Here is a 27715-nt window from a genome sequence, read left to right as displayed (position 1 = left end):
TGTGTGTTCAGTGGCGTTAGCCTGCTCCAGTGCAGATCCTTTCATGTGTGTTATTGAAGGCCAGCTGGGCCTGTTTAGAGACGGACTTCTACCCTCATAAAACACCAGCAACCTACACACAGACACACACACACACACACAGACACACTGAAGACTGCAGTTCTCCCAGCCCATACCAGACGACAGGTAAAAGAGTTGAAATGTACTAATTATGAAATTCTGAGTGAACTATCCCCATATGTCTTATGTCAGTATTGGTCATTAGAATGACCATGCACACCTGCACACTAACTCCTAACCCAGTTACAGTGGCTTGGTCTTTCCTTTGACTGCACCAGGCCAGGCGCACCACAGCCATGCCTCTGATCAACACAATGCACCCTCTCTAGTCTTATTGCTTAATTCCAAAATTTCACTCTCCTTCACCCTCCTCTCTGTCTTTCCTGACTGAGGCCCTGCCCAGTATGGCTCTCTGTGTGTGTGTGTGTGTGTGTGTGTGTGTGTGTGTGTGTGTGTGTGTGTGTGTGTGGGTGTGTGGTGTGTGTAGGAGCAGGTGGCAGAAGGCAGGCAGGAGTGTGTGTGTGTGTGTGGGAGATTGTGGTGTGTGTGTCTTCCTCATATTATTGGTTTGTACTGTATTAATGAAGCTACAGTAACTCTAGCCATAACCACCATATTCATGCACATCAATCACACACACACACACACACACACACACACACACACACACACACACACACAGATGAATTTGAAGACCTAATAAAAAGCAGACCCTCCCCCCTTCCTCCTTATCCACTCCAGTCTCAGAGGGAAACCAGCTCCCATGTGTTCACAGTTTACTCTCCTAGCCCCCTGACCGTCACACGCTCACACTTTACCTCCCCAGGATAATTGAGAGAGTGATGGAGAGAGAGAGAGGAAGAGGGAGAGATTAGGAAGAAATTATAGTGAGTTATTAATCTAATTGCCCTTCTATCAGAATAGACTGGTTAGTGCAACAGGAAGTCAGTTAGCAAAGAAACAGAGGTGACAGTACCAGAATTCCAGAACACCAGACAGACAGATGTATTCAGCCAACACCACCACTATATCTTTCTCATAGAAATGAATAGTAGTTCTATTTCTATGGCTCACTTACAATACACCCAGCTGACAAAGACCATATGGATCATCACACACACACACACACACACACACACACACACACACACACACACACACACACACACACGGACTCAGCACACACACTTACACACATAATATGTAAGTCGCCTGGATAAGAGCTGCCTACAAAATGACAAAAAAATAAATAATAATAATAATAAGTTATAAGTTTGTCCGGATGTGGCGGTATACTGGTGAAATAACACTTAAACAGGAAACATACACACACACACACACACACACACACACACACACACACACACACACACACACACACACATACAGTTCTTTCTGTGCTCTGTTCCTGAAGCTAACCAAGCATGCAGAGTTAACCCTTCATACTACTCATGAACTTTGTGCGAGAGAACCAGTACACACACACACACACCCACGCACACATACTGCCACACACACACACACAGTAAAGCCAGCATAGGAAATTTACTAGCTGCTATTTAAGGGTATCTGTGAGCAGCTGTGGGGGTTGCTTCTGGTGGGGTCGGGGGTTTGGGGGGATAGGGACAGTAGTAGACAGCTTCCTCTCTCTATGATGCCTGGCTGGGATCGCAGCTGGCCCGCATGCCCACCAACACACTCAACCTGCAGGGACACCGCTTCATCACACAGATATAATCCCACTAATTGAATGTTCACACACACAAAACTTGAGAGAAAGAGATAGTCTTTAACACACACAGACACACACTCTGGAGAGAGAGGAGAGAGAGAGAGAGAGAGAGAGAGAGAGAGAGAGAGAGAGAGAGAGAGAGAGAGAGAGAGAGAGAGAGAGAGAGAGAGAGGGGGAGAGAGAGGGGGAGAGAGAGAGAGAGAGAGAGAGAGAGAGAGAGAGAGAGGGGGGGGGAGAGAGAGAGAGAGGAGGAGAGAGAGAGAGGAGAGAGGGGGAGAGAGAGGGGAGAGAGAGAGAGAGAGAGAGAGAGAGAGAGAGAGAGAGAGAGAGAGAGAGGTAGAGAGAGGTGGGGGAGAGAGAGAGAGAGAGAGAGAGAGAGAGAGAGAGAGAGAGAGAGAGAGAGAGAGAGTATTACACATTCATTGGTCAAGACACATTAATATTTTAGTCATTTAGCAGAAGCTCTTATCCAGTGCATAAAACTAAGTGAGCGAAACAAGAAACATGATAGGAAAGCATCTTTGGCACAAAACAGTACTCAGATCCTTTACAAATCCCAATGCTCATCACAGAGTCAGCACATAAAGCAAAAGTACAGTAGTCAACTTGCATTATGATTATACTGTTTCCTGCAGTCTTGGTGTGCTTGGAAAACTGTCCCAACACATAGTCTACTATTCTGTGACATTTTGTAACTGTATTTGTGTTCACTTGCAAGATAACAGTTTGAAATAATTATTATATTATATTATATCAGAGTGAACTCCATCTCTCTGTTCAGACATGGTTTTTTCTGGGAATCCAGACTTAATTCAAGTAACCCAATATTAACCCGCAGACCTATGTGGGCTGTGGGCCGTTCGACATTTCAAATTAAGAACATTCAAATGCAACGTTTGTGAAGCGATAGTTGTGGTCTCGGACCGCTGTCACCACGCGCTGCTTTCGGGGGAAAATGGGTCGGCAGAAGTCCACGGAGCAACTAAAGCAGCTCCCTTCGGGTCCTCTGGTACTACGTCGCGGGAGCCGCGCGGCAGCATGCAGGTTAACAATGCCCCCGAGACCACCGAAAAGTGACTGGCCGGCCACAGCACCGACACCACGCGCGCACACAACATCCCACCGAACGCACACATCATATAGGCGTACATTAACACTTCATCCCTGCAGCCAGACCAGTAGCCTATCACACCACTCTGAATCCAGTTAGTGGAGGGCGGAGAGAGAAAGATGATAGGACAGATGAGGGAGAGAGATGCTTCTGTCTAGCCAGGTGAGTTATCCCGGGGTTGTGCCCGTGCGTCCCGGCTCTCGCCGCTGTCTCCCACACTAGCCACTCACACACACACTATCCTCCAGGTCGGATTTCTTGATGCTCTCACTCACACACACTCTAAACTTCTCTGCAGCCTGCAGCCAGACTTCCTGTCGCTGGGGCGGCGCGCTTCTATTCTGTGTTCAAGCCCCGGTTGCACAAACACCTCGACCCCCCACCCCCCACTCAAGATCGGCATCCAGACCACATGTAACGCGTCATCAAGCTATCGTTTAATGGGGGGAAAAAAAGAATTTTGTCCTTGCGGTAGGTTTTAATGGTGAAGCAATAACACTATTATAAAGTGGACTTACTAATCTCTCTTTCTTTTTCTGTTCTCTTTTTCGCCGCTCGCTCACCACGCAGGCACGCACGCGGCACAACAGCCCTATAATATGACACGTCCGATAATACAGGCGGTTTCGCAAGGTGTTTTATTATTAAACCGTTTATTCTGACCGCGCCGGTTTAATGAGATGCGTTTCCTTCCATTAAAGAATAATCACCGGTAATTATCTCGCTTAATTACTGAGATTAAAGTTAAACACGCCAGCCTGCAGCACTAAAACTAAAGACGGGTTAGGCCCATCACGCGTTGTGTGTGTGTGTGTGTGTGTGTGTATGGGTTTTCTCCAAAAGTGAAGCTATAAATACACCTGTAGCCTATTCTGATCCAGACACAACTTGTGTGTGTGCGTGATTTAGACATCTTGCCTGCATAGCCTACATCTTGTAGATCTAAAGTGTAATTTTATCAAAGCAGACCATTACACTATGACCACATCACTCCTCTAGTGTGTGTGTGTGTGCGTGTGTTTCAAGTTCCTGCATTATCTCAGTCTGCTCCTAACCACCATCAGGAGAGAGTTTTAATTACATCTGAACTTTAGAATGTTTAATTGTTGTCAAGAGACTGCAAGTCTCATATAGTCATAGTAACGTGTAAAACTGTGACTGTGTGCTTTGGCACTACTGGTCTTTCTCAGCTGCTATGAGGAACATGTTTAGAGAGGATGCTTTTATGTCCATTTTGTGTTAAAGAAACCAGAGTCCAAACATTTATGATCATCTTGTATTAACAATTTATTTTGGCTGTGGACCTAAATGAAGTACTTAGGCTGAAATGTATGTTTTTGTGTTACTGTAAACAACTTTTTCCTATTTTCAGACAAGTGATATGAACCAGGCGGGGTTGGGGTGTGTTGTGTGTGTAAGCCGATGAATCTGAGGCTGCATGGTGATGAGAGGGAGTCACAGCAGCAACCTTGACCCACCAGATGGTGAATACAGACAAGTTTCCCCAACTCTCCTTAACCCCTCCCCTCGATGCACTCCCTCCTTTCCCTCTGCTGTTCTCAATCTTTTTCCTTACCTCTCTCTGCACCCCTCTTGCTGTCCGTACATCTCTTCTCTGTCTCAATCTACCCCCTTCCCTCCATCCCTGCACGTACGTATGTCAGTGTTGAACTCCAGAGACAGATGGAACCATAGTGGCTCATTACACCACAGACCTGCATATGGCCTCACAACACACGGTCACCAACAACAGACAGATGCAAACATAGAATGTGTACTGTGCCCATGTACCTGCCATTCTCATAGAGCACATGTGCGAAGTGTTTGAGCATGTTTCTGCTTGCCGTGTGCAGGCATTCAGAGGTGAATGGACAGTTTAATCCCAGTGTTACACACACACACATATAAAGAGAGAGGTGGGACTGTTCTTTTCTCAACTGTTTCGTGTAAATCTAAGATGAACAGAATGAAAAAAAAGACACTTTAGACATTCAACAGGATATCACTTAGAAACTTGATCACCTGGTAAGAATACACACAAGAGGGAGAACCAGGAACAAGAGTAGTGCTCCTCTCTTTGGAAACCACAGGCCCGCTAGGGATGGTCCCTCACCAGGTAAAAGCGCTCTAATATGTATCAGCTTCAGTGTGCGTTCAATTTTTTCAACCATCTGTTGTTGTTGTTTTCTTTTCGCTCTCCTAGTCTCATCCAATAAAACACACACACAGAGATATCCCCTTTCCAATAACAGCACCACACTTAGAGGGAGCACATGTGTGCGCACACACAGGCCGTAAAGTGCGAGTGCATTCTGTTAAAATCCACGATGCATTGTGGGTAAATTGCGACTGACTGATCTACAAACAACGAGTAGGTATTTATGATGCAAGTAGACAGATGGTTAGGCGAGACTATGATGCAAACGCGATGTGTAGATCAGACAGTCGGCAGTCGCCTGCAATGTTGAACAAGCCCACACACATGCACACACGAAGCGAAGAAGAAAAATGTGTTTATTAGTTTGGGGGGGTGTGGCAAAAAATACATGGAATACCATATCACTTCCTGTGTTGATGTGAAGAGAAAGCGTGTAAAATCCAGCCTAAGCGTTCTACTTCCAGGTCAAACCACTAAATAGGAGGAATTTCTTATATTTGCTGTGGATTGGTCCCTTTATGCTGAAAACACCAGGGTGTGTGTGTGTGTTACCCTTTTACTGTAATCTCCTGAGACAAACCCCTGAGGCCGGTTCCGCCCCAGTTGCCTGCTCCTGGAATATTTTCAATGGAGATAATGCAGCGAACCTAATCTGGGTCAGGGATACCCTGCCTCAGCACACAGAGGTCAAAACTAACTCAGCTGTAGTTAGAATAGAGCGTAAAGCCAGTAAAGCGCGCAGCATGTCTTAGCGGAAAGCTTTGGTTGTTTATCTCTTTACCAGTCAGACAGCTGGGAGCTACAGAAGCATAGATCCAGTCACTCAATTACAAGTTTCACATCCAACGAGGTCAGCTGTCTCTTTTTATATGTGGTTCTTAAGTGAATATATCCCTGGAGTATAATAATATGCTATTTTAGCAGACGCTTTTATCCAAAGCGACTTACAGTCATGTGTGCATACATTTTTAGGTATGGGTGTCCCGGGATCGAACCCACTACTACCCTGATGCGCGCACAAGCGCCAAGTGCTCTACATCAAATGAGCTACAGAGGACCATAAAACAGGAGACAAGTAATCTATAGGGGTGACAATAAGTCATTCGCTTTTTTACGACAAAACCAAAAACAAACATCCTGTGACTCAATTTACAGTCATGTAAAACATAACAGCATTAACAGTAAACAAGATGTGTCTTAGTGGCTTATATGTTCTGTGTGGTTTTGTCCAGCCCAGGAAAGTGAGCAAATTCCCTGTGTGTGGCGTGCAGAGTGTGTGAAGCAATGTATCTGTGTGTGTGTGTGTGACTCAGCCTTTGTGCCTTCTTTCCTGTAGGGATCAGTCAGTTCCCTACCACCTTAGCAGTGAGATAGTTAAGCTGAAGGAGATGCGTCCAGTAGTCCACATGCGCAGTTCTATGTAGGGCTCACTTGGTCGGGAGGCAGCGTTACTGGAGTGCCGGCCCTGTCCTCACCATGGGGATCCTCAAAGCCCAGACCAGGGCTGTACCCTGCAGCATACTCCACCTGGACACAGAGAGACAACACACACACTGTGTCAGTGGATGCACACACCTTACATTCTCATAGTGGTGTGACAGCTGCAGGCTGTTTTAGAGAGTGTGCGTATATCTTACCTTATGCCAGGCTGGACTTGCTTCAGGCCATTGTAGTGGTAGACAGGGAAGGAGTCTGGGATTCCATATCCTGAAAAAACACAACAACATACACCAGTTAACAATCATGGAGTAATCCCTGGGATGTGTGTGTGTCGATGACTCTGCTTGGAAGATGTGTGTTATCGAAACCCACAGGTGTTGACTAGAGAACATTCTCAACCCACAGACACTCAGCATATTTAGCCTGGAAAACCCTATCCATAACCCCAAACCCACGCACGTGACGGTGTGTGCGGGAGATTTGAAACCCCAACCCCAATCCCACAGAACAGCCGATATTAGAAACCAGACAGTAATTACAGAGGCCAAACTTAGGCGGGATAGTTCCAGAATGCTAATGACTGTGAGTGTGTTTATGTGAAACCAGAACCCCAGCCTTTGCGTCTGGCTCCAGCTGGCTAACTGCAGGCAGTATCATTTTAATGTAGGTCGAGGGCCATTCCTCTGCTGAGACCCTGAAGCCCTGATCACTTTAACACACTTCCCCAGCCGCTTCTCTCTGATTCCCCCACCCCACCCTTCTTTTTCTTTGCCTCCTGCTCCCTCACTTCTAAAGCCATGGTTCCCTGCCACCGAGTCCCTGTCTGAACAGGGGTTTGTGTAAATATATATTTATACATTACGGTCACCATTGCATTGCTGTACAAAGTTTTGACTGTCAAACAAACACATCGGCACCAAAAACAAGCCACCAACAAAACGGAAGCGCCATGTAAACGCATGGAGGCACCAAATATATTTTTCATTCATTTAACTTGCAGCATAGTTTTTATGGATGCTGCTCAGTTGGCACAGCTCCTCTTCACTTACCTGATCAGGAAAGAACTCCAGGAAGGAACGGAGCCAGCAGCACGATCCCCAAGCCCTCTGATCCAACTTACTCTTCATCAGACTCACACTGGAGAGAGGAGCGAGGGAGGGAGAGAGAGAAAGGAAGGGAGAGAGGAAATAGTTAAGTTTTCAGACATATCAACATGATCTTATACTGCCTATTACCAAGCAAAAAAAGGCATTTTTAAGAAGCTACAGTAACTAAGCATTTAATAATACTGCTTAATCATGTGCTATCCTTGCCTCTATTGTATTGTGTTTTGGAGAAAATGGGGGTAATAGTGAAGCAGCAACATAAGGTTACTGTGAAACCCAAGGTAAATAAAAGAAATTTTTCCTCAGTTCCACGCTATGAGCAGTTACTGCCATTTTTGCTTGGTAGGGCAGTATAGTTCACACAGCAATGAGAAATGCCCACCTTCAGAAATCCTAACATCCCCCCGTTTTTAAAGCAATGGATAAAACTTACGTCCACTGGAGGGGGAGAGAAGGGGAGGGAGAGAAATGGGCCAGTGAGAAGGGCTACATTGGGGAGAGAGATAGAGGAAGGGAAAGGGTGGAGGCGAGGAGGGGGCTGAAGGGAGTGGTGAGGAGGGGGTGAGGAGAGAGGAGAAGGGGGTGGAAGAAGAGGAGGAAGTTGGAGGTGAGGAGGGTAGGGCGAGGGGTGGAGGTGAAGGGGGAGGGCGAGGGGATGTGGAAGAGAGGAGAGAAGGCGAGGAGGTGAGGAGAAGGCGTGGAAGGGGAGGAGGGAGGGCGAGGCGTTGAGGTGAGGAGAGGAGGGCGAGGGGTGGAGGGGAGGAGGGAGGGCGAGATGATGAAGAGAGAGAAGGGGTGGAGGTGAGGAGAAGGGGTGAAGGTGAGGAGGGAGGGCGAGGGGTTGAGGGCGAGGAGAGGAGGGCGAGGAGGCGGAGGAGGGAGGAGGGAGAGGAAGCGAGGGGTGGATGTGAAGAGAGGAGAAGGGGGGGAGGTGGGCGTGGGAGGGTGGAGGGGTGAAGAGAAGGGGCGAGGGTTGAGGGAGGAGGGTAAAGGGGGTGGAGGTGAGGGGGGGCAAAGGGGGGTGGGAGGAGGAGGCGAGGGGAGGTGAGGGGGGGCAAAGGGGGGGGAGGTGGGAGGGAGGGCAAAGGGGTGCGAGGTGAGGAGATGGAGGGCAAAGGGGTGGGAGGTGAGGAGGGAGGTCAAAGGGGGTGAGGAGGTGAGGAGGGGGGGGGCAAAGGGGTGGAGGTGGAGGAGGGAGGGCAAAGGGGTGGAGGTGAGGAGTGGAGGGAAAAGGGGGTGGAGGTGGAGGAGGGAGGGCGTGTGGTAGCGAGAAGGGCTGTCGGTGAGAGGTATAAATATGTAATGTCTAAAAGATTGTGTAAGAAATCGAACCCTGGAGAAATGTGATCGATAACCTCATCTGATGATGAAGGAGCTCTTGGTGTGTGTATGTGTCAAGAAATAGTGCTGTGATACTAAATATACCACTAGACATTCCTGTGTGTTATGAGCAGGAATATTATTCTTATTCCAGAAAACAGAGACACTGCTTCCCTTTTAAGGCAGAAATAAGAGGAGTGTTAGCATGCCCAGACACAGAGGCTGATAACCCAGTTACACTGTGTGTGTGTGTCATCTGATGTTGCAGTCAGGGAAATAATCCTCGCATTACTCATTAACAGCAGACTCTACATTTCCTCTGTGAAAACAACGTCCTGAGCAAATGTCCAATTGGCTTTTACCAAGTTACCCTACGACAGACCAGGTATTCACCCTAGACACCCTAATTGACAAACAAACAAACAGCAAAGCAAAAGTATTATCATGTTTTGATTTCAAAAAGCTTTTGACTTAATTTGTCATGAGGGTCTGCTATATAAATTGATAGAAAGCAGTGTTGGGGGGGACATTAACATCTATAAAATCCATGTACACAAACAAGTGCGCAGTTAAAATTGCAAAAAAACACAGATTTCTTTTTCCTCAGGGCCGTGGAGTGAGACAGTGATGCAGCTTGAGCCCCACCCTCCAACATACACGAGTATACAAACCATTATGCTCTTCCATGACAGACTGACCAGGTGAAAGCTGATCCCTTATTGATGTCACTTGAAACCCTCCATTTCAAATCAGTGTAGATGAAGGGGAGGAGACCGGTTAAAGGAGGATTTTTAAGCATCGAGAACATTTCGGAACATGGATTGTGTATGTTTGTTTTAGAGGGTGAATGGGGGAAGACAAAATACATTAAGTTCCTTTGAACGAGGTATGGCAATAGGTGCCAGGCGTACCGGTTTGTGTCAAGAACTGCGACGCTGCAGGGTTTTTCACGCTCAACGGTTTCCCGTGTGTAGAGTCAAGAATGGTCAACCACCCAAAGGACATCCAGCCAACTTGACAACCGTGGGAAGCATTGGAGTCGACATGGGCCTGTGGAACACTTGACACCTTTTGAGTCCATGCCCCGACAAATTGAGGCTTTTCTTTTCTGAGTTCAAAAGGGGGAGGGGGAGGGGGGCTGCAAACGCAATATTAGGAAGGTGTTCTTAATGTTTTGTACACTCCGTTGTATACATACGAGGGCACTAGAACAGTCTGCAGCACCCGGCCTCACCCCACTCACAATCTGAAGTCAAATGTCCATAGTTTGCTGATGATCTGGTGCTTCTGTCCCCAACCAAGGAGAGCCTACAGCAGCACCTAGATCTTCTGCACAGATTCTTCAGACCTGGCCCTGACAGGGCTTGGGAGGTATCCAGATTGTCATAACCGACCTTGTGCCATCCCAGGATATTCGGTAATACCAGCACTGAACACAAGGGCACCTATTTTCAAACCCCACTGTAATCCGAAGGTTATGCAAGCTAACAAGTAAATAAAATCCCATAGAGAATGCTAACAAAATGCTAACAAGCGCATTGCAAACATTTTATGCAGTCTCTGATTTGAACTATTTGCAGGACAGACATCCCAGCTCATAAAGTTATACAACTAAAATTCTACTCACAGTTTGCCTCACGAAAAAAAACTAATATTGAGACAGAAAGGCTCTTGATCCAGGAGGGTATTCTCTGCTGTTACCAAGCGAAAGCTTGATTTTGGAAGAAGCTAATAACACTAGATAGCTAACTAGCTACTAAATTAGCAAACTAAATGCACAACTACAGAGCATTTAGCACGATTTTAGATAGTTAACTTAAATAGCTTTAAAATATCTAAGTTGGCAAACATTTAGTAGTGAATTCCATACAGTAACTAGATCACATGGCACGTACTGCACAACAGCTCCGGCTCTCATCGTTGTGGCTTGTAAACAAACACTACGTGACTGGGGACTTTACGGTAAAGCTTTACATTTAAAAATTATGTGACAGCTGAAATGAAGAACGCGATCTTTATCCCCGACTAGTCGCACAAGTTGACTGCAGGTATTTACTCTAAAGTAGCTACAAATATTCAAATGTATAAAAAAAAACTTCAAATAAAGTTTCAACTAATCTTGATAGTACTGAAATACCATCCCATGGCTATTTCCAAAATACCCCAGTAACCTTCCCAAGCCTCCTTGACAGTGAATCTCAGTAAGACAAAAATTGTGAGAAAGAAAAAGGTCCAGTTGCCAGCAGGGGTTGGAACCCTAAATTATTTTCCAATTGTTTCGTTCCTGAACAGAACCACTATTTTCTTCATTTAAATTCCACTGTCCCGACCAGCAAAATAAAGTTCTGAACCGGTTTTTGAACAACAAAAAAAGTATATTGTTCCCTTTCTGTTCCTTTTTTAACGGAAAATCAACAGTTTTTTACATTTCACTCATTAAATTACTTCACCAATCAGTGCGGATAGAGCAGGCAACCCAGTTGTTTAGATGCGTGATGGACAGACAAGTGTAGCCTATGGCGCAAGATGCAAATTACATTTTGCGGGTGGGGAGAGAAGCGAGAGAGGGTTGAGGATGAGGCTTGAAGCACTGGGCATCTTTTGCCTATGACAGCATTATATGAATTAGGTCCACAGAATTATCCTAGGAGGAGGGGTACCGTTGCATAGTCAATGTGCGGGGGCACGGCTAGTAGGAGGAGTGGCTTCTTTCAAACCAACACAGAACAGCGCTGAAGAAGATGGCTGCGTTTTACAGCCCTCTAACCAATTGTACTATTATGTGTGTTTTTCGCATTATTTGTAATTTATTTTGTACATAATGTTTCTGCCATCGTCTCTCTTATAACCAAAGAGAGCTTCTGGATATCAGGACAGCGATTACTCACCTCGCGTTGAACAACACTTTTTTCTTCAACGAGGCGTTCGCGAAGGATATTCTACAGACTCCCGACAAGGCCCAGATCCCCGGTCATTCGGCGTGAGGAAGAGACGGAGATATCTGTGGGACGTAGGTCGGGGTGCCTTGTAAGGATGCCCGACGGCGAACGAGTAAACTGCCTCTCCCATCAATCCTATTAGCCAACGTTCAAGCTTTGGAGAATAAATGGACGATTTAAGATTACGGTTTATCCTACCAACGGAACATTAAAAACTGTATATCTTATGTTTCACGGAGTCGTGGCTGAACGACGACAATGTACATTCAGCTGGCAGCTATACGCTAGGCATCGGCAGGACAGAACGGCAGACTCGGGTAAGACGAGGGGTGGCGGTCTCTGTATATTTGTAAACAACAGCTGGTGCACCAAATCAAATACTAAGGAAGTCTCAAGGTTTTGCTCGCCTGAGGTAGAGTATCTTATGATAAGCTGCAGACCACACTATTTACCAAGAGAGTTTTCATCTATATTTTTCATAGCTGTCTATTTACCACCACAAACCAATGCTGGCATTAAGATTGCACTGAATGAGTTGTACAAGGCCATTAATCAACAGGAAAACGCTCATCCAGATGCAGCGCTCCTAGTAGCAGGGGACTTTAATGCAGGGAAACTTAAATCCGTTCTACCTAATTTCTACCAGCATGTTAAATGTGCAACCAGAGGGGAAAAACTCTAGACCACCTTTACTCCACACACAGAGACGCAACAAAGCTCTCCTCGCCCTCCATTTGGCAAATCTGACCATAACTCTATCCTCCTGATTCCTGCTTATAAGCAAAAACTGAAGCTAGGAAGCACCAGTGATTCGGCTAATAAAAAAGTGGTCAGATGACGCAGATGCTAAGCTACAGGACTGTTTTGCTAGCACAGACTGGAACATGTTCCGGGATTCTTCAGACAGCATTGAGGAGTACACCACATCAGTCACTGGCTTCATCAATAAGTGCATCGATGATGTCGTCCCCCACAGTGACCGTACGTACATACCCCAACCAGAAGCCATGGATTACAGGAAACATCCGCACTGAGCTAAAGGGTAGAGCTGCCGCTTTCAAGGAACGGGACTCTAACCCGACGCTATAAGAAATCCCGCTATGACCTCCGACGAACCATCAAACAGGCAAAAGAGTCAATACAGGTCTAAGACTGAATCATACTACACTGGCTCTGACGCTCGTCGGATGTGGCAGGGCTTGAAAACTATTACAGACTACAAAGGGGAAGCACAGCCGCGAGCTGCCCAGTGACACAAGCCTACCAGACGAGCTAAACCACTTCTATGCTCGCTCGAGGACAAGCAACACTGAAGCATGCATGCAGAGCACCAGCTGTTCCGGGACGACTATGTGATCACGCTCTCTCGTAGCCGATGTGAGTAAGCACTTTTAAGCAGGTCCAACATTCACAAGGCCGCAGGGCCAGACGGATTACCAGGACGTGTACTCCGAGCATGTGCTGACCAACTGGCAAGTGTCTTCACTGACATTTTCAACATGTCCCCTGACTGAGTCTGTAATACCAACATGTTTCAAGCAGACCACCATAGTCCCCGTGCCCAAGAACTCTAAGATAACCTGCCTAAATGACTACCGACCCGTGGCACTGACGTCTGTAGCCATGAAGTGCTTTGAAAGACTGGTCATGGCTCACATCAACAGCATAATCCCAGAAACCCTAGACCCACTCCAATTTGCATACCGCCCCAACAGATCCACAGATGATGCAATCTTATCGCACTCCACACTGCCCTTTCCCACCTGGACAAGAGGAACACCTACGTGAGAATGCTATTCATTGACTACAGCTCAGCATTCAACACCATAGTGCCCTCAAAGCTCATCACTAAGCTAAGGATCCTGGGACTAAACACCTCCCTCTGCAACTGGATCCTGGACTTCCTGACGGGCCGCCCCCAGGTGGTAAGGGTAGGTAACAACACATCTGCCACACTGATCCTCAACACGGGGCCCCCTCAGGGGGTGCGTGCTCAGTCCTCCTGTACTCTCTGTTTTCACCCATGACTGCATGGCCAGGCACACTCCAACACCATCATTAAGTTTGCCGACGACACAACAGTGGTAGGCCTGATCACCGACAACGATGAGACAGCCTATGGAGGAGGTCAGAGATCTGGCCGTGTGGTGCCAGGACAACAACCTCTCCCCTCAACGTGACCAAGACAAAGGAGATGATTGTGGACTACAGGAAAAAAAGAGGACTGAGCACGCCCCCATTCTCATCGACGGGGCTGTAGTGGAACAGGTTGAGAGCTTCAAGTTCCTTGGTGTCCACATCACCAACGAACTATCATGGTCCAAACACACCAAGACAGTCGTGAAGAGGGCACGACAAAGCCTATTCCCCCTCAGGAGACCAAAAAGATTTGGCATGGGTCCTCAGATCCTCAAAAAAAATTCTACAGCTGCACCATCGAGCATCCTGACTGGTTGCATCACCGCCTGGTATGGCAACTGCTTGGCCTCTGACCAGCAAGGCACTACAGAGGGTAGTGCGTACGGCCCAGTACATCACAGGGGCAAAGCTCCCCTGCCATCCAGGACCTCTACAGGCGGTGTCAGAGGAAGGCCCTCAAAATTGTCAAAGACTCCAGTCACCCTAGTCATAGACTGTTCTCTCTGCTCCTGCACGGCAAGCGGTACTGAGTGCCAAGTCTAGGTCCAAAAGACTTCTCAACAGCTTCTACCCCCAAGCCATAAGACTCCTGAACAGCTAATCATGGCTACCCGGACTATTTGCACTGCCCCCACCCCATACTTTTACGCTGCTGCTACTCTGTTAAGTATTTATGCATAGTCACTTTAACTCTACCCACATGTACATATTACACTCTAACTACCTCAACTAGCCGGTGCCCCCCGCACATTAGACTATGCAACGGTACCCCCCTGTATATAGCCTCCCTACTCTCACTTTATTCTATTGTATATATAGCCTCCCTACTGTCACTTTATTTTTACTTCTGCTCTTTTTTCTCAACACTTTTTTTTGTTGTTTTATTCTTACTTTTTTGTTTAAAATAAATGCACTGTTGGTTATGGGCTGTAAGTAAGCATTTCACTGTAATGTCTGCACCTGTTGTATTCGGCGCATGTGACCAATAAAATTTGATTTGATTTGATTCTATGGAGAAACTTCAAATGTCCTTTGAGCTAGCTAGCTAACAAGCTTGTGTGTGCAGAGCGGCACCAGAATTAAAAACACGTCTTACAATTTTGTAGTTAATAAATCCAACGTGAAAACGTGATAACTAGGCCTATAGTATTCTTAACTAGCATTGAACAAGTTAATCCATTCTTCTCTAGCTAATTAAAGATCTCTCCCTATCTTCTGAATCAAGCGCCAATGTAATGCCAGTAGGCAACAGTCAGTAGCCTATGCTTCAGAGGGGGAGGGCAGGTAGCCTAAACACCCACAGGCAAAGATTTTCAGCTTGCATGCAGACACTGGAATACGTTTCTGAGTGACAGAGGGCTTTGAATAGGCGTTTTGTTGTGGGACTAGAAAAAAATGCCTGGAAAGTAAAATAATGTTATTAACCGGTTCTCATGCTTTTATAATAACGGTTCTGTTCTCCTGCCAAATGTATGACCATATTAGAGACACATATTTCCCTCAGATTACACAGGCCTACAAATAATTTAAAAACAAATCAATTTTGATAAACTCCCATATCGATTAGGTGAAATACCACAGTGTGCCATCACAGCAGCAAGATTTGTGACATGTTGCCACAAGAAAAGGGCAACCAGTGAAGCACAAGCACCATTGTAAATACAAACTACACAACCAAAAGTATGTGGACACCTGCTTGTCGAACATCCCATTCCAAAATCATGGGCATTAATATGGAGTTGGCCCCCCCTTTGCTGCTATAACAGCCCCACTCTTCTGGGGAAGGCTTTCCACTAGATGTTGGAACATTGCTGCGGGGACTTGCTTCCATTCAGCCACAAGAACATAATGAGGTTGGGCACTGATGTTGGGCGATTAGGCCTGGTTCGCAGTCAGCGTTCCAATTCATCCCAAAGGTGTTCGATGGGGTTGAGGTCAGGGCTCTGTGCAGGCCAGTCAAGTTCTTCCACACCGATCTCGACAAACCATCTGTATCGACCTTGCTTTGTGAACGGGGGCATTGTCATGCTGTAGCCTTAAGATTTCCCTCCACTGGAACTAAGGGGCCTAGCCCGAACCATGAAAAACAACCCCAGACCATTATTCCTCCTCCACCCAACTTTACAGTTGGTAATATGCATTGGGGCAGGTAGCATTCTCCTGGCATCCGCCAAAACCAGATTCGTCTGTCGGACTGAAAGATGGTGATTCGTGAGTCACCCGTCCAGAGAACGCGTTTCCACTGCGTCAGAGTCCAATGGCGGTGAGCTTTACACCACTCCAGCCGACGCTTGGCATTGCGATCTTAGGTGATCCGACGAACAGTTCTTGTGCTGACGTTGCTTCCAGAGGCAGTTTGGAACTCAGTAGTGAGTGTTGGAACCGGGGACAGACAATTTTTAGCACTCGGCGGTCCCGTTCTGTGAGCTTGTGTGGCCTACCACTTCGCGGCTGAGCCGTTGTTGCTCCTAGACATTTCCACTTCACAATAACAGCTCTTACAGTTGACCGGGGCAGCTCTAGCAGGGTAGAAATTCGACGAACTGACTTGTTGGAAAGGTGGCATCCTATGACGGTGCAACATTGAAAGTCACTGAGCTCATCAGTAAGGCCATTCTACTGCCAATGTTTATTTCACTTTAGTTTATTATCTATTCCACTTGCTTTGGCAATGTAAACATGTTTCCCATGCCAATAAAGCCCTTTGAATTGACTTATTCCCCACTCTAAACCCTCAATTACATCCTGCTGTTTAGTGTTTGTTTATGTGGGGAACTTGTGACACACACATCCTCATCAGTCGCACATTTTTAAACAAACAAACACATTTACATACACACACACTTATCCAGCTAGTTAGAAACATGGCTATAGATGAAACCCTGATGAAGGCAGCATAGCTGTCGAAACATTCGTTAAATGTATTGCATCGGAGCCGCAGTGTTCGGCTTGTCTTTTCTAAGAAACATGGTTATATTCAGCAAACAGCTAACTTTTCTGCCACTGTAACGTTAACTGTTCAGTCTTGTCCCCACAGTGTGAAAGGTGTCCAGGTTGCTGTGGTCAGGTCAGCTGATGCCTGTGTGATCTGGACTGACCTTAAGGCGGGGCTAACCAGAACCTTGTTTGAAGCAGCACTTTAAAGCATTTCCTCTCAGTCTTCCTGCTAGTAGTTAATGCCCCCCTCCATCCTCCCCTGCCCTCTTTCTCGCTCCCTCTGCACGTTTAGTGTTCTTTCTCTCTGGTTCGGTCTGTGTTCTCTCTGCTCTTTACCCAGCAGCAGTGAAACATGAGCTAAGGCGGCTGGAACTGGCGCTGGACAAGAGCACACACACACACACACTTACTAGTATTCGGGTTCTGAGACGAGGTCTAGTGCCTTCATCACCTCCTCCAACAGAGAGTCTGGAATAAAGCCGTTATCTAGAGGGAGAGAAAGAGAGAATATTTCTCAGATCATTTTAGTCCAAACACAGCAAGGAGACAGGCCTCAGATTCCTCAGCAATTCTGTGTGTTTGTTTTCTGGGAGTCTGATGGGAGTCATGATCAAAGAGGTGGGGTGGAGAGAGTGCCTTCACTTTCCCTCACACAGTTTACACTGTGCTAACTGAGGTACAGTAACTCATCACACACACACACATGCGCAAAAGCACGAATGCCGGCCTTGTCCTCTCCTCTGTCTGACCTACATTCCTCAGCTATGACTTCTCTACCTGAGAGGACCAGCTTTAAACACTACCACGTGTGTACGTGTGTGTGTGTGCATGTCCTACCCGTCTACTTTAAACACTAACATATGAGTGTGTGTGTGTGCGTGCACGCATACGTGTGTACAGTATGTGTGTGTTGTACATTGGGAAGGACTACAGCTGAGTCATAGCTTTACCCTAAGTTTCAAATTCTGTGTGGAACACTAATGAAGCTGTGTTTTATTGCATGCATGTGAGACCTCGGCGGTGTGTGTATGTTATTGCGTGCATGTGAGACCGTGTGTGTGTGTATGTATGTTATTGCATGCGAGACCTGTGTGTGTATGTATGTTATTGCATGTGAGACGTGTGTGTGTATGTTATTGCGTGCATGCGAGACCTGTGTGTGTGTGTGTATGTTATTGCGTGCATGTGAGACCTGTGTGTGTAAAACTAACTGTAAGTCGCTCTGGATAAGAGGGTCTGCTAAATGACTAAAATGTAAATGTAAATTATTGCGTGCATGTGGGATGTGTGTACACCCTGGCGCCTCTTCTATAAACACAGTAAACTGGGCCGACTCTAGATGTGACACTGGCAGATTTATAGGGCTTTGACACTGCTCTCAACTCTGCTGGTTTTAGTGTGTGTGTATAAACATCCATATGGCATACATGAAAAATCTCACGAAACAGCAGAAACGGATCTCAGCGCAGACAGACCTATTAATTTCTCTCTCTGTTTCTCCCTCTCTTGATCCCTCTCTGGTCTGAATGGGTCAGTGTGTTTACTTCATATTTGGTGTGGAGGCGACCAGAACAGACTAGACTACTCTCCGCTGGTGAGGCTCACTTTGTTAGAAAATTCAACACACACAGGCACACACACACCCTCAGCCACGCTAAGAGGCATATTGTTCTTATAACACGAAATGGAGGAATGTTGTTTACTGCGTCAGAAAAGATTACGCTTCAATTCCTGCTGGAACACACACTGGAGCACTCACTAAAGACGGACATCAAAGACAGCGACACACACACAAATGTGTCTGTGCAAGTCTGGTCCATGGGGTGTGTGACTTTGGTGACCTTATCAGTCTTCAGCTGAACACACACACACACACACACACACACACACACACACACACTCCAGCAACATGCATCATGAGTCTGTAACCTCATCTCTCCATACATACACTACACATACAAAAGGTATGTGGACACCCCTTCAAATTAGTGGATTTGGCTACTTCAGCCACACCAGTTGCTGACAGGTGTATAAAATCGAGCACACTGCCATGCAATCTCCATAGACAAACATTACCAGTAGAACGGCCTTACTGAAGAGCTCAGTGACTTTCAACGTGGCACCGTCATTAGGTTGCCACCTTTCCAAGAAGTACATTCGTCAAATTTCTGCCCTGCTAGAGTTGCCCCGGTCAACTGTAAGTGCGGTTATTGTGAAGTGGAAAAGTCTAGGAGCAACAACGGCTCAGCTGCGAAGTGGTAGGCCACACAAGCTCACAGAACGGGACCGCCGAGTGCTGAAGCGCGTAAAAATAGTCTGTCCTCGGTTGCAACACTCACTACAGAATTCCAAACTGCCTCTGGAAGCAACGTCAGCACAAGAACAGTTTGTCAGGAGCTTCATGAAATGGGTTTCCATGGCCGAGCAGCCGCACACAAGCCTAAGATCACCATGCACAATGGCAAGCGTTGGCTGGAGTGGTGTAAAGCTTGCCGCCATTGGACTCTGGAGAGGTGGAAATGTGTTCTCTGGAGTGATGAATCACGCTTCACCATCTGGCAGTCCGACAGATTAATCTGGGTTTGGCGGATGCCAGGAGATCGCTACCTGCCCCAATGCATAGTGCCAACTGTAAAGTTTGGTGGAGGAGGAATAATGTCTGGGGCAGTTATTTTATGGTTCGGGCTAGGCCCCTTAGTTCCAGTGAAGGGAAATCTTAACGCTACAGCATACAATGACATTCTAGACGATTCTGTGCTTCCAACTTTGTGGCAACAGTTTGGGGAAGGCCCTTTCCAGTTTCAGCATGACAATGCACCTGTGCACAAAGCGAGGTCCATACAGAAATAGTTTGTTGAGATCGGTGTGGAAGAACTTGACTGGCCTGCACAGAGCCCTGACCTCAACCCCATCAAACACCTCTGGGATGAATTACGACTGCGAGCCAGGCCTAATCGCCCAACATCAGTGCCTGTCCTCACTAATGCGCTTGTGGCTGAATGGAAGCAAGCATACTTTTGCCAATGTAGTGTATCCCTCTCCTCTCCTCTCCATCTGAAATGTGTCTTCCGCATTTAACCCAACCCTTCTGAATCAGAGAGGTGCGGTGGGCTGCGTTAATCGACATCCACGTCATCGGCTCCCGGGGAACAGTGGGTTAACTGCTTTGCTCAGGGGCAGAACAACAGATTTTTACCTTGTCCGCTCGGGATTCGATCCAGCAACCTTTCGGTTACTGGCCCATAGGGCGTTGTGGACAGGGATGGCGGATGGGTGTAAGCATCTGCCTCTGTTTCCAAAGGTTGCAAGTTCGAATCCAGCGATAGAAAGTTACTTTTGCTTTTTTTTTTTTTTGCCTGTCCCAAACCATAACCAAGTTAATGCCTGAACTTGAAACACTTCGAAATGTGACGTTTGGAACAACTTCTAAATTTGATGCTTGAGAAACATGGGTGAATGTCTAATTCTGACGTTAGACTGAGAGCTGGTTGCCCTTCTCTCTCCCATCACATCAAATATTCTTCCTTCTCTCTATCACTCTATCCTTGCCTTTCCCCCAGGTCACCCCAAAAGGAGGAAGAAGAGGATGGGAGCAGGTTGACTCAGCTGTGTGGGGGATTGGGGTGGCCGGACACACACACTAACCCCAAAACAACAACAGCAGAGATGAGACGAGAGAGGACCCCCGCTCAGAGGATGCAGAGAAGAGAGGATGAGAGAGATAGGGGGTGGGAGGTTATACAGGCACATGCACTACCAGGAAGGAGAGAGGAGAAAAGATAACATGTCCAGCTATTTGTGTATTGGTGTGTGTGTGTGTGAGTGTGAGAAAGAGACAATAAAAGCGATATACTGTTTATACCGTACATTTCGAAATACAGATGGTATGACATTCAATACCATTTTTCTTTTATAAACCTGTGTCTGCGAGGGTGCATGCTATACCACTGCTTATAACTATAAGTATAACTATAAGAAAACTAAGATATTTCAATTAAATTATATCCAGCTTAGGGCTCCAGCTATGCATTTGGCTTGCTAACTTGCTAGCTAAGTGGCTAAGTGTCAAGCTCAAGCTTCTTTGTTACAGCAGAGACATTCAATCCCCACCTGGGTCAAGATCCCTGTTGCCTAAATTGTTTTGTGCTTTTTTATTTTAATAGCGCCCCGTGTGCACTTCCGGTAAAACCATATACCCCGGTATGGTACAGAAACGGTATGAAAATCTGGATACCGCCCAACCCTAGAGACTATCATTGAACAGTATTACCTTCTGGGTCGAAGGTTTGGAAGACTCTCCTGGCCTGTTCAGACGGAGACTCAGGAGCCACCAGACACATCTCCTACAAAGGCAAGAGAGAGAGGGACATATCTGTCAGATATCTCAACATTATCTTATAGTCTAAACACAGAAATTAGACAAGCTTCCAATTCTCCAGAAAACCCCAAGAGAAAGAGAGAGCGAGAGAGATGATGTTGTGTAGACCGAGACACACAGAGATCACATAATAGGTCAAGAATTAAAAGATTACAACACCCCCCCGGGAGACCCTGGAAACATGTAGAAAATGTAACACACACAGGCCATGTAACTTTTCTGATAATCTGAAACTGGAGAAGGAACAGACAAAGGCTCCCAGCAGTACTGTATCCTACACTGGCTCTAAGGAGTGCGTGTGTGTGTGTGTGTAAGCTAGCGTGTGAATGTCAGTGCCGCGCTGTCTATACGCGCGACTATCATAATCATCAGGCTCTGTTGGGTTATTAGCTGATCTGCAGATAAAACCAGACGTTTTGTTTTCACTCAAAACACACAAATCAGCCAATCAGGCGCTCACACAGAGAGTTATAGTTGTTTGCTGACTCAGAGTGACGTTGCCAGGGGGACTCGGAGGAGAAATAAGGAGAGACAGATTTCACAGAGATGGGACAGTGTGTGTGTGTGTGTGTGTGTGTGTGTGTGTGTGTGTGTGTTGAGATGAGGGGGGTTAGTCCTGATCTCTGGATTCATCAACTCCTTCACCCTCCAACTCTGTACCCCCTTACCCAAGTTTCATGGTGAAATATGACAGTTTTGACAGGCTGGGAACCAAACTGCAAACGCAAACACGCACCGTGGGTAGCCTAGTATTAATGACACTGGCTGCATCCACTGAACTGGAGTATGTTTACTACAGTGGCGTACTACACAAACACACTCAGCGAAGAGCAAATAAACTGAGCTCATCTCTCTTAGCCAGCCTTTATTAAAGTAGGAGCTCAGATGAGACGGTAGGTTATAGGGTATCACTGAGACATATTACTGTCCTGAGGGGTCACAGAGAGAGAGCTGGAGAGAGAGCGAGAGATGGACACAGGAAGAGAGATGGACAGAGGAAGAGAGATCAGGGGAAGAGTTGGGGAGAAAGAGACATCAAGAGGAGAAGACCCCCAGCTGGTAGGGGAGGAGCGCGCACACACACATTTTTCCCTGTCAGAGCAGCTGGGGTGCAGAATGGTTAGATTTGTTGGTTTAAGTATCTCTATAAATCAAACAGTCCATTCTTCATCCAGATAGATAAGACAAGGAGTCAGACGTGAGTGTGTTAAGGGTTAATGAATGGTCAGGGGGTTAACTGCCCTTACAGTTTACATGAACGTAATTTACTGAGGAGGAGGCTGCTGAAGGGAGTGTGTATGTGTGACAAACAGTATAACCCAGCTATAGAGACGGGGTTAACTCATATACTCTCCTCTAGCAGTGAGGGTTAAGACTCAGGAAGAGTTATATCTGAAGGTAATAACACAGCGCTGGAACCTTGTAGAAACAGGATATGAGAGAGGCAGGAGAGGGGTAGACAACAGGAGATAGTCCCAGTCGGTATTCACGTAATAATATGGAATTCCCCTCGACCACGCCCACAAATTGCGGAAAACAAACATTCTTTCTCATTCACCCCCATTGTAAAAGAGGCAACTCGCAGCCGATTTTTTGTTATACAGAAATAACAGAACATGCCGAAAAGCTGCTGTGTTGTTCAATGTACATGTAGCCAGGTCAAAACTCCAGACCCATGGTTCGCAATGCTCGCATGTAGGGAAATAGAGCCTGCGAGAAGAGCCCTTAAATGTCTTCAGGCTATCTGGTGTGGGAGACTGGGAAATGTGGGGACGTGGTGTCCAAGTAGGCTACACGTAGCTATGCATGTGGAAAACATTTCATTACAGGTAAAACATTTAACTTGTTTAGTATAGTCCGTTTGTAACTGCACTCACTACTTGTGGCTGTATAGTCTGTTTGTGTTGTTGTCTTGGCTAGCTTAATGTTCCGGTCGGTAGGTAGCTAGCATTCACTCAAGTGGCTGCTAGCATCGTCATGAAAAGGGGAGAGGGAAGCAATACAATATTACGTTTTTCTAAGTAGTGAGAATGCTAGGGAGCAGGCAATGTTGAAAAGTCATCTTTAGACATGCTGTCCTTTCCTTAAAATGTAGTTTTGTAATTGACTAAAACAAGCAGATGGAATCATGGCTCTCTCTGGATATACTGTCCACGTCCATACAGCCAGCTGGGTTCTCAGTACATCGAAGACAGGAATAAAGAACTCTCCGGGAAGAAGAAAAGCGGTGGTGTATGTTTCATGATTAACTACTCATGGTGTGATTGTGATAACATACAGAAACTCAAGTCCTTTTGTTCACCCGACCTAGAATACCTCACAATCAAATGCCGACCGTATTACCTCCCAAGAGAATTCTCTTCGGTTATAGTCACAGCCGTGTATATTCCCCCTCAAGCCGATACCACGACGGCCCTCAAGGAACTACACTGGACTTTATGCAAACTGGAAACCACATACCTTGAGGCCGCATTTATTGAGCTGGGGATTTTAACAAAGCTAATTTGAGGAAACGCATCGAAGTTCTATCAATACATTGACTGTAGTACTCGCTCTGGAAAAACACCAACCACTGCTACTCCCCCTTTAGAGATGCCTACAAGGCCCTCCCCCGCCCTCCCTTCAGCAAATCAGATAACGACTGCATTTTGCTCCTCACTTCCTATTAGGCAGAAACTCAAACAGGAAGTACCCGTGCTAAGGTCTATTCAACGCTGGTCTGACCAATCGGAATCCATGATTCAGGATTTGTTTGATCACGCGGACTGGGATATGTTTCGGGTAGCCTCTGAGAATAACATTGACGTATACACGGACACGGTGACTCATCCGGAAGTGTATTGGGGATGTTGTTCCCACAGTGACTATTAAAACCTACCCAAACCAGAAACTGTGGATAGATGGCAGCATTCACACAAAACTGAAAGCGCAAACCACCGCATTTAACCATGGCAAGGTGACTGGGAATATGGTTGAATACAAACAGTGTAGTTATTATCTCCGCAACGCAATCAAACAGGCAAAATGTCAATACAGAGACAAAGTGGAGTCGCAATTCAACGGCTCAGACCCGAGACGTATGTGGCAGGGTCTACAGACAATCACGGATTACAAAGGGAAACCAGCCACGTCGCGGACACCGACGTTTTGCTCCCGGACAAGCTAAAACACCTTCTTCGCCCGCTTTGAGGAGCGCGCCGTCTGTGCGGCGAGCTCCCAAGGACTGTGGGCTTTCGTTCTCCGTGGCCGACGTGAGTAAGACATTTAAACGCGTTAACCCTCACAGTGTTGCCGGCCTAGACGGCATCCCTAGCCACATCCTCATAGCATGCGCAGATCAGCTGGCTGGAGTGTTTACGGACATAGTCAATCTCTCCCTATCCCAGTCTGCTGTCCCCACTTGTTGCAAGATGTCCACCACTGTTCCTGTACCCAAGAAAGCAAAAGGTAACTGAACTAAATGACTATCGCCCGTAGCACTCACTTCTGTCATCATGAAGTGCTTTGAGAGGCTAGTTAAGGATCATATCACCTCTACCTTACCTGACACCCTAGACCCACTTCAATTTGCTTACTGCCCCAATAGATCCACAGACGATGCAATCGCCATCGCACTGCCCTATCCCATCTGGACAAGAGGAATACCTATGTAAGAATGCTGTTCATTGACTATAGCTCAGCCTCCAACACCATTGTACCCTCCAAGCTGATCTTTAAGCTCAGGGCCCTGGGTCTGAACCCCGCCCTGTGCAACTGGGTCCTGGACTTCCTGACGGGCCGCCCCCAGGTGGTGAAGGTAGGAAACAACCTCCACACAGGGGCCCCACAAGGGTGCGTGCTCAGCCCCCTCCTGTGCTCCCTGTTCACCCATGACCGCGTGGCCATGCACGCCTCCAACTCAATCATCAAGTTTGCAGACGACATAACAGTAGTAGGCCTGATTACCAACAATGACGAGACAGCCTACAGGGAGGTGGTGAGGGCCCTGGCGGAGGGATGCCAGGAAAATAAAACGAAGGAGCTGATCGTGGACTTCAGGAAACACGCACCTATCCACGTCGATGGGACCGCAGTGGAGAAGGTGGAAAGCTTCAAGTTCCTCGCGTATACGTCACTGGCAATCTGAAGTGGTCCACCCACACAGACAGCCCTCTCGAGGCTGAAGAAATTTGGCTTGGCCCTTAAGACCCTCCCAAACTTTTACAGATGCACAATTGAGAGCATCCTGTCGGGCTGTATCACCACCTGGTACGGCAACTGCACCGCCCGCAACCGCAGGGCTCTCCAGAGAGTGGTGCGGCTGCCCAACGCATCACCGGGGCACACTGCCTCCCCTCCAGGACACCTACAGCACCTGACGTCACAGGAAGGCCAAAAAGATCAACAAGGACATCAACCACCCGAGCCACGGCCTGTTCACTCCGCTATCATCCAGAAGGCGAGGTCAGTACAGGTGCATCAAAGCTGTGACCGAGAGACTGAAAAACAGCTTCCATCTCAAGGCCATCAGACTGTTAAATAGCCATCACTAGCAGGCTACCACCCGGTATTCTATTCTACTGTATTTTAGTCAATGCCACGCCGACATTGCTCGTCCTAATATTTATATATTTCTTAATTCCATTCTTTTAGATGTGTGTATTGTTGTGAATTGTTAGATACTACTGCACTGTTGGAGCTAAGAACAAGCATTTCACTACACACGCAATAACATCTGCTAAATATGTGTATGTGACCAACACAATATGATTTGAAGAAAATTGTTTTTGAAAAAGGTCACGTTTTTGCTGTGAGCCAATGGGGTAACCTAGGTAACCACAGGTTGTTTTCCCCACTAGCGGGCAGGGTCGCAACGTTCTATCTAATACCGACTGGGTCTATCACCTCCATGCCTCTGTCATAACCAGGTCTTGAGTCTCCTTAGAGACAGTAGACATACTGTCATATACAGACGAGGCAACATATCATTCATTACCTGAAGTCTGCACACACACACACACACACACACACACACCATACAACGATGAGCTCAGATACAATAACGTGACACACGTTAACAAAATATATGTCTATGTACAGGTAACTGCCAGAATTAAGGAAACACCAACATAAAGAGTCTTAATAGGGTCTGGGGCCACCACAAGCCACCAGAACAGTTTTAATGCACCTTGAAATAGATTCTACAAGTGTCTAACTTTATTGGAGGGATGCGACACCATTCTTCCATGAGACATTCCATCATTTGGTGTTTTGTTGATGATGGAGGAAAACGCTGTCTCAGGCGCCGCTCTAGAATCTCCCATAAGTGTTCAATTGGGTTGAGATCTGGTGACAGACACACACACACACCCTTTAAACCCCCTATGCTCCTTTGAGATCCCTCATTCAAAAAGTCACTGAAATTTCTTCAAGCCATGGTGGCCAAAATAATGGGCAACTGCGCATTTTTATACATGACGGGTTATTAATTGCTTAATTAACACCCACTTTCAATATACAGTGGCTTGCAAAAGTATTCACCCCCCTTGGCATTTTTCCTATTTTGTTGCCTTACAACCTGGAATTAAAATTGATTTACACATTGGATTTACAAACATGCCTACCACTTTGAAGATGCAAAATATGTTTATTGTGAAACAAACAAGAAATAAGACAAAAAAACAGAAAACTTGAGCGTACATAACTATTCACCCCCCCCCAAAGTCAATACTTTGTAGAGACACCTTTTGCAGCAATTACAGCTGCAAGGCTCTTGGGGTATGGCTCTTGGCACATCTAGCCACTGGGATTTTTGCCCATTCTTCAAGGCAAAACTGCTCCAGCTCCTTCAAGTTGGATGGGTTCCGCTGGTTTACAGCAATTTTTAAGTCATACCACAGATTCTCAATTGGATTGAGGTCTAGGCTTTGACTAGGCAATTCCAAGACATTTAAATGTTTCCCCCTTAACCCACTCGAAGTGTTGCTTTAGCAGTATGCTTAGGGTCATTGTCCTGCTAGAAGGTGAACCTCCGTCCCAGTCTCAAATCTCTGGAAGACTGAAACAGGTTTCCCTCAAGAATTTCCCTGTATTGGTGGGCGCTGTTGGAAGCCAAGGATGTAGCACGCGTCTCCCTATCGCTCCTGAGTTAGTGACCAAATTTATATATTTAACTTTGCAAAACTGCATACATTTCTGTTTGCCCAGGCGTCTGAAGAGACCCATAAACAACTCAGTTCAAGTTTAATAAATTTAAATTCGTAATGACATCAACCCGACCAAAAACAGAGTCTGCAAGAGCAGGCCGCAACAAGCCTGCAACTTCTCCCGACTCACCCCCGCCACCGAACGCTACCAATGCCGGCCCCACGGAAACACTGACTGTGGAGATGCTACAATCCGTGATAGGCACCCTC

The 27715-nt window shown here is 46.6% G+C and overlaps 1 protein-coding gene across 1 annotated transcript in view; it reads right to left on the bottom strand.

Moving 5' to 3' along the window:
* Window positions 1-4886: 4886 nt before the first annotated feature.
* Window positions 4887-27715, bottom strand: part of LOC121586253 (ubiquitin carboxyl-terminal hydrolase MINDY-3) — a 45525-nt gene continuing 22696 nt past the window's right edge. The window contains exons 11-17 of the mRNA XM_045225988.1: window positions 21213-21285; window positions 17353-17428; window positions 7551-7638; window positions 7258-7324; window positions 6699-6768; window positions 6537-6588; window positions 4887-4925 (exon numbers count right to left, since the gene is read on the bottom strand). Of these exons, the coding sequence (XP_045081923.1) occupies window positions 4887-4925; window positions 6537-6588; window positions 6699-6768; window positions 7258-7324; window positions 7551-7638; window positions 17353-17428; window positions 21213-21285 (465 nt within the window). The remainder of the gene's footprint in view (window positions 4926-6536; window positions 6589-6698; window positions 6769-7257; window positions 7325-7550; window positions 7639-17352; window positions 17429-21212; window positions 21286-27715) is intronic.

This window comes from Coregonus clupeaformis, chromosome 17 (assembly GCF_020615455.1).
Source record: "Coregonus clupeaformis isolate EN_2021a chromosome 17, ASM2061545v1, whole genome shotgun sequence".
Classification (NCBI taxonomy): domain Eukaryota; kingdom Metazoa; phylum Chordata; class Actinopteri; order Salmoniformes; family Salmonidae; genus Coregonus; species Coregonus clupeaformis.
The sequence above is the reverse complement of the archived record's forward strand: the minus strand, read 5'-3'. Positions and strand labels throughout refer to the sequence as shown.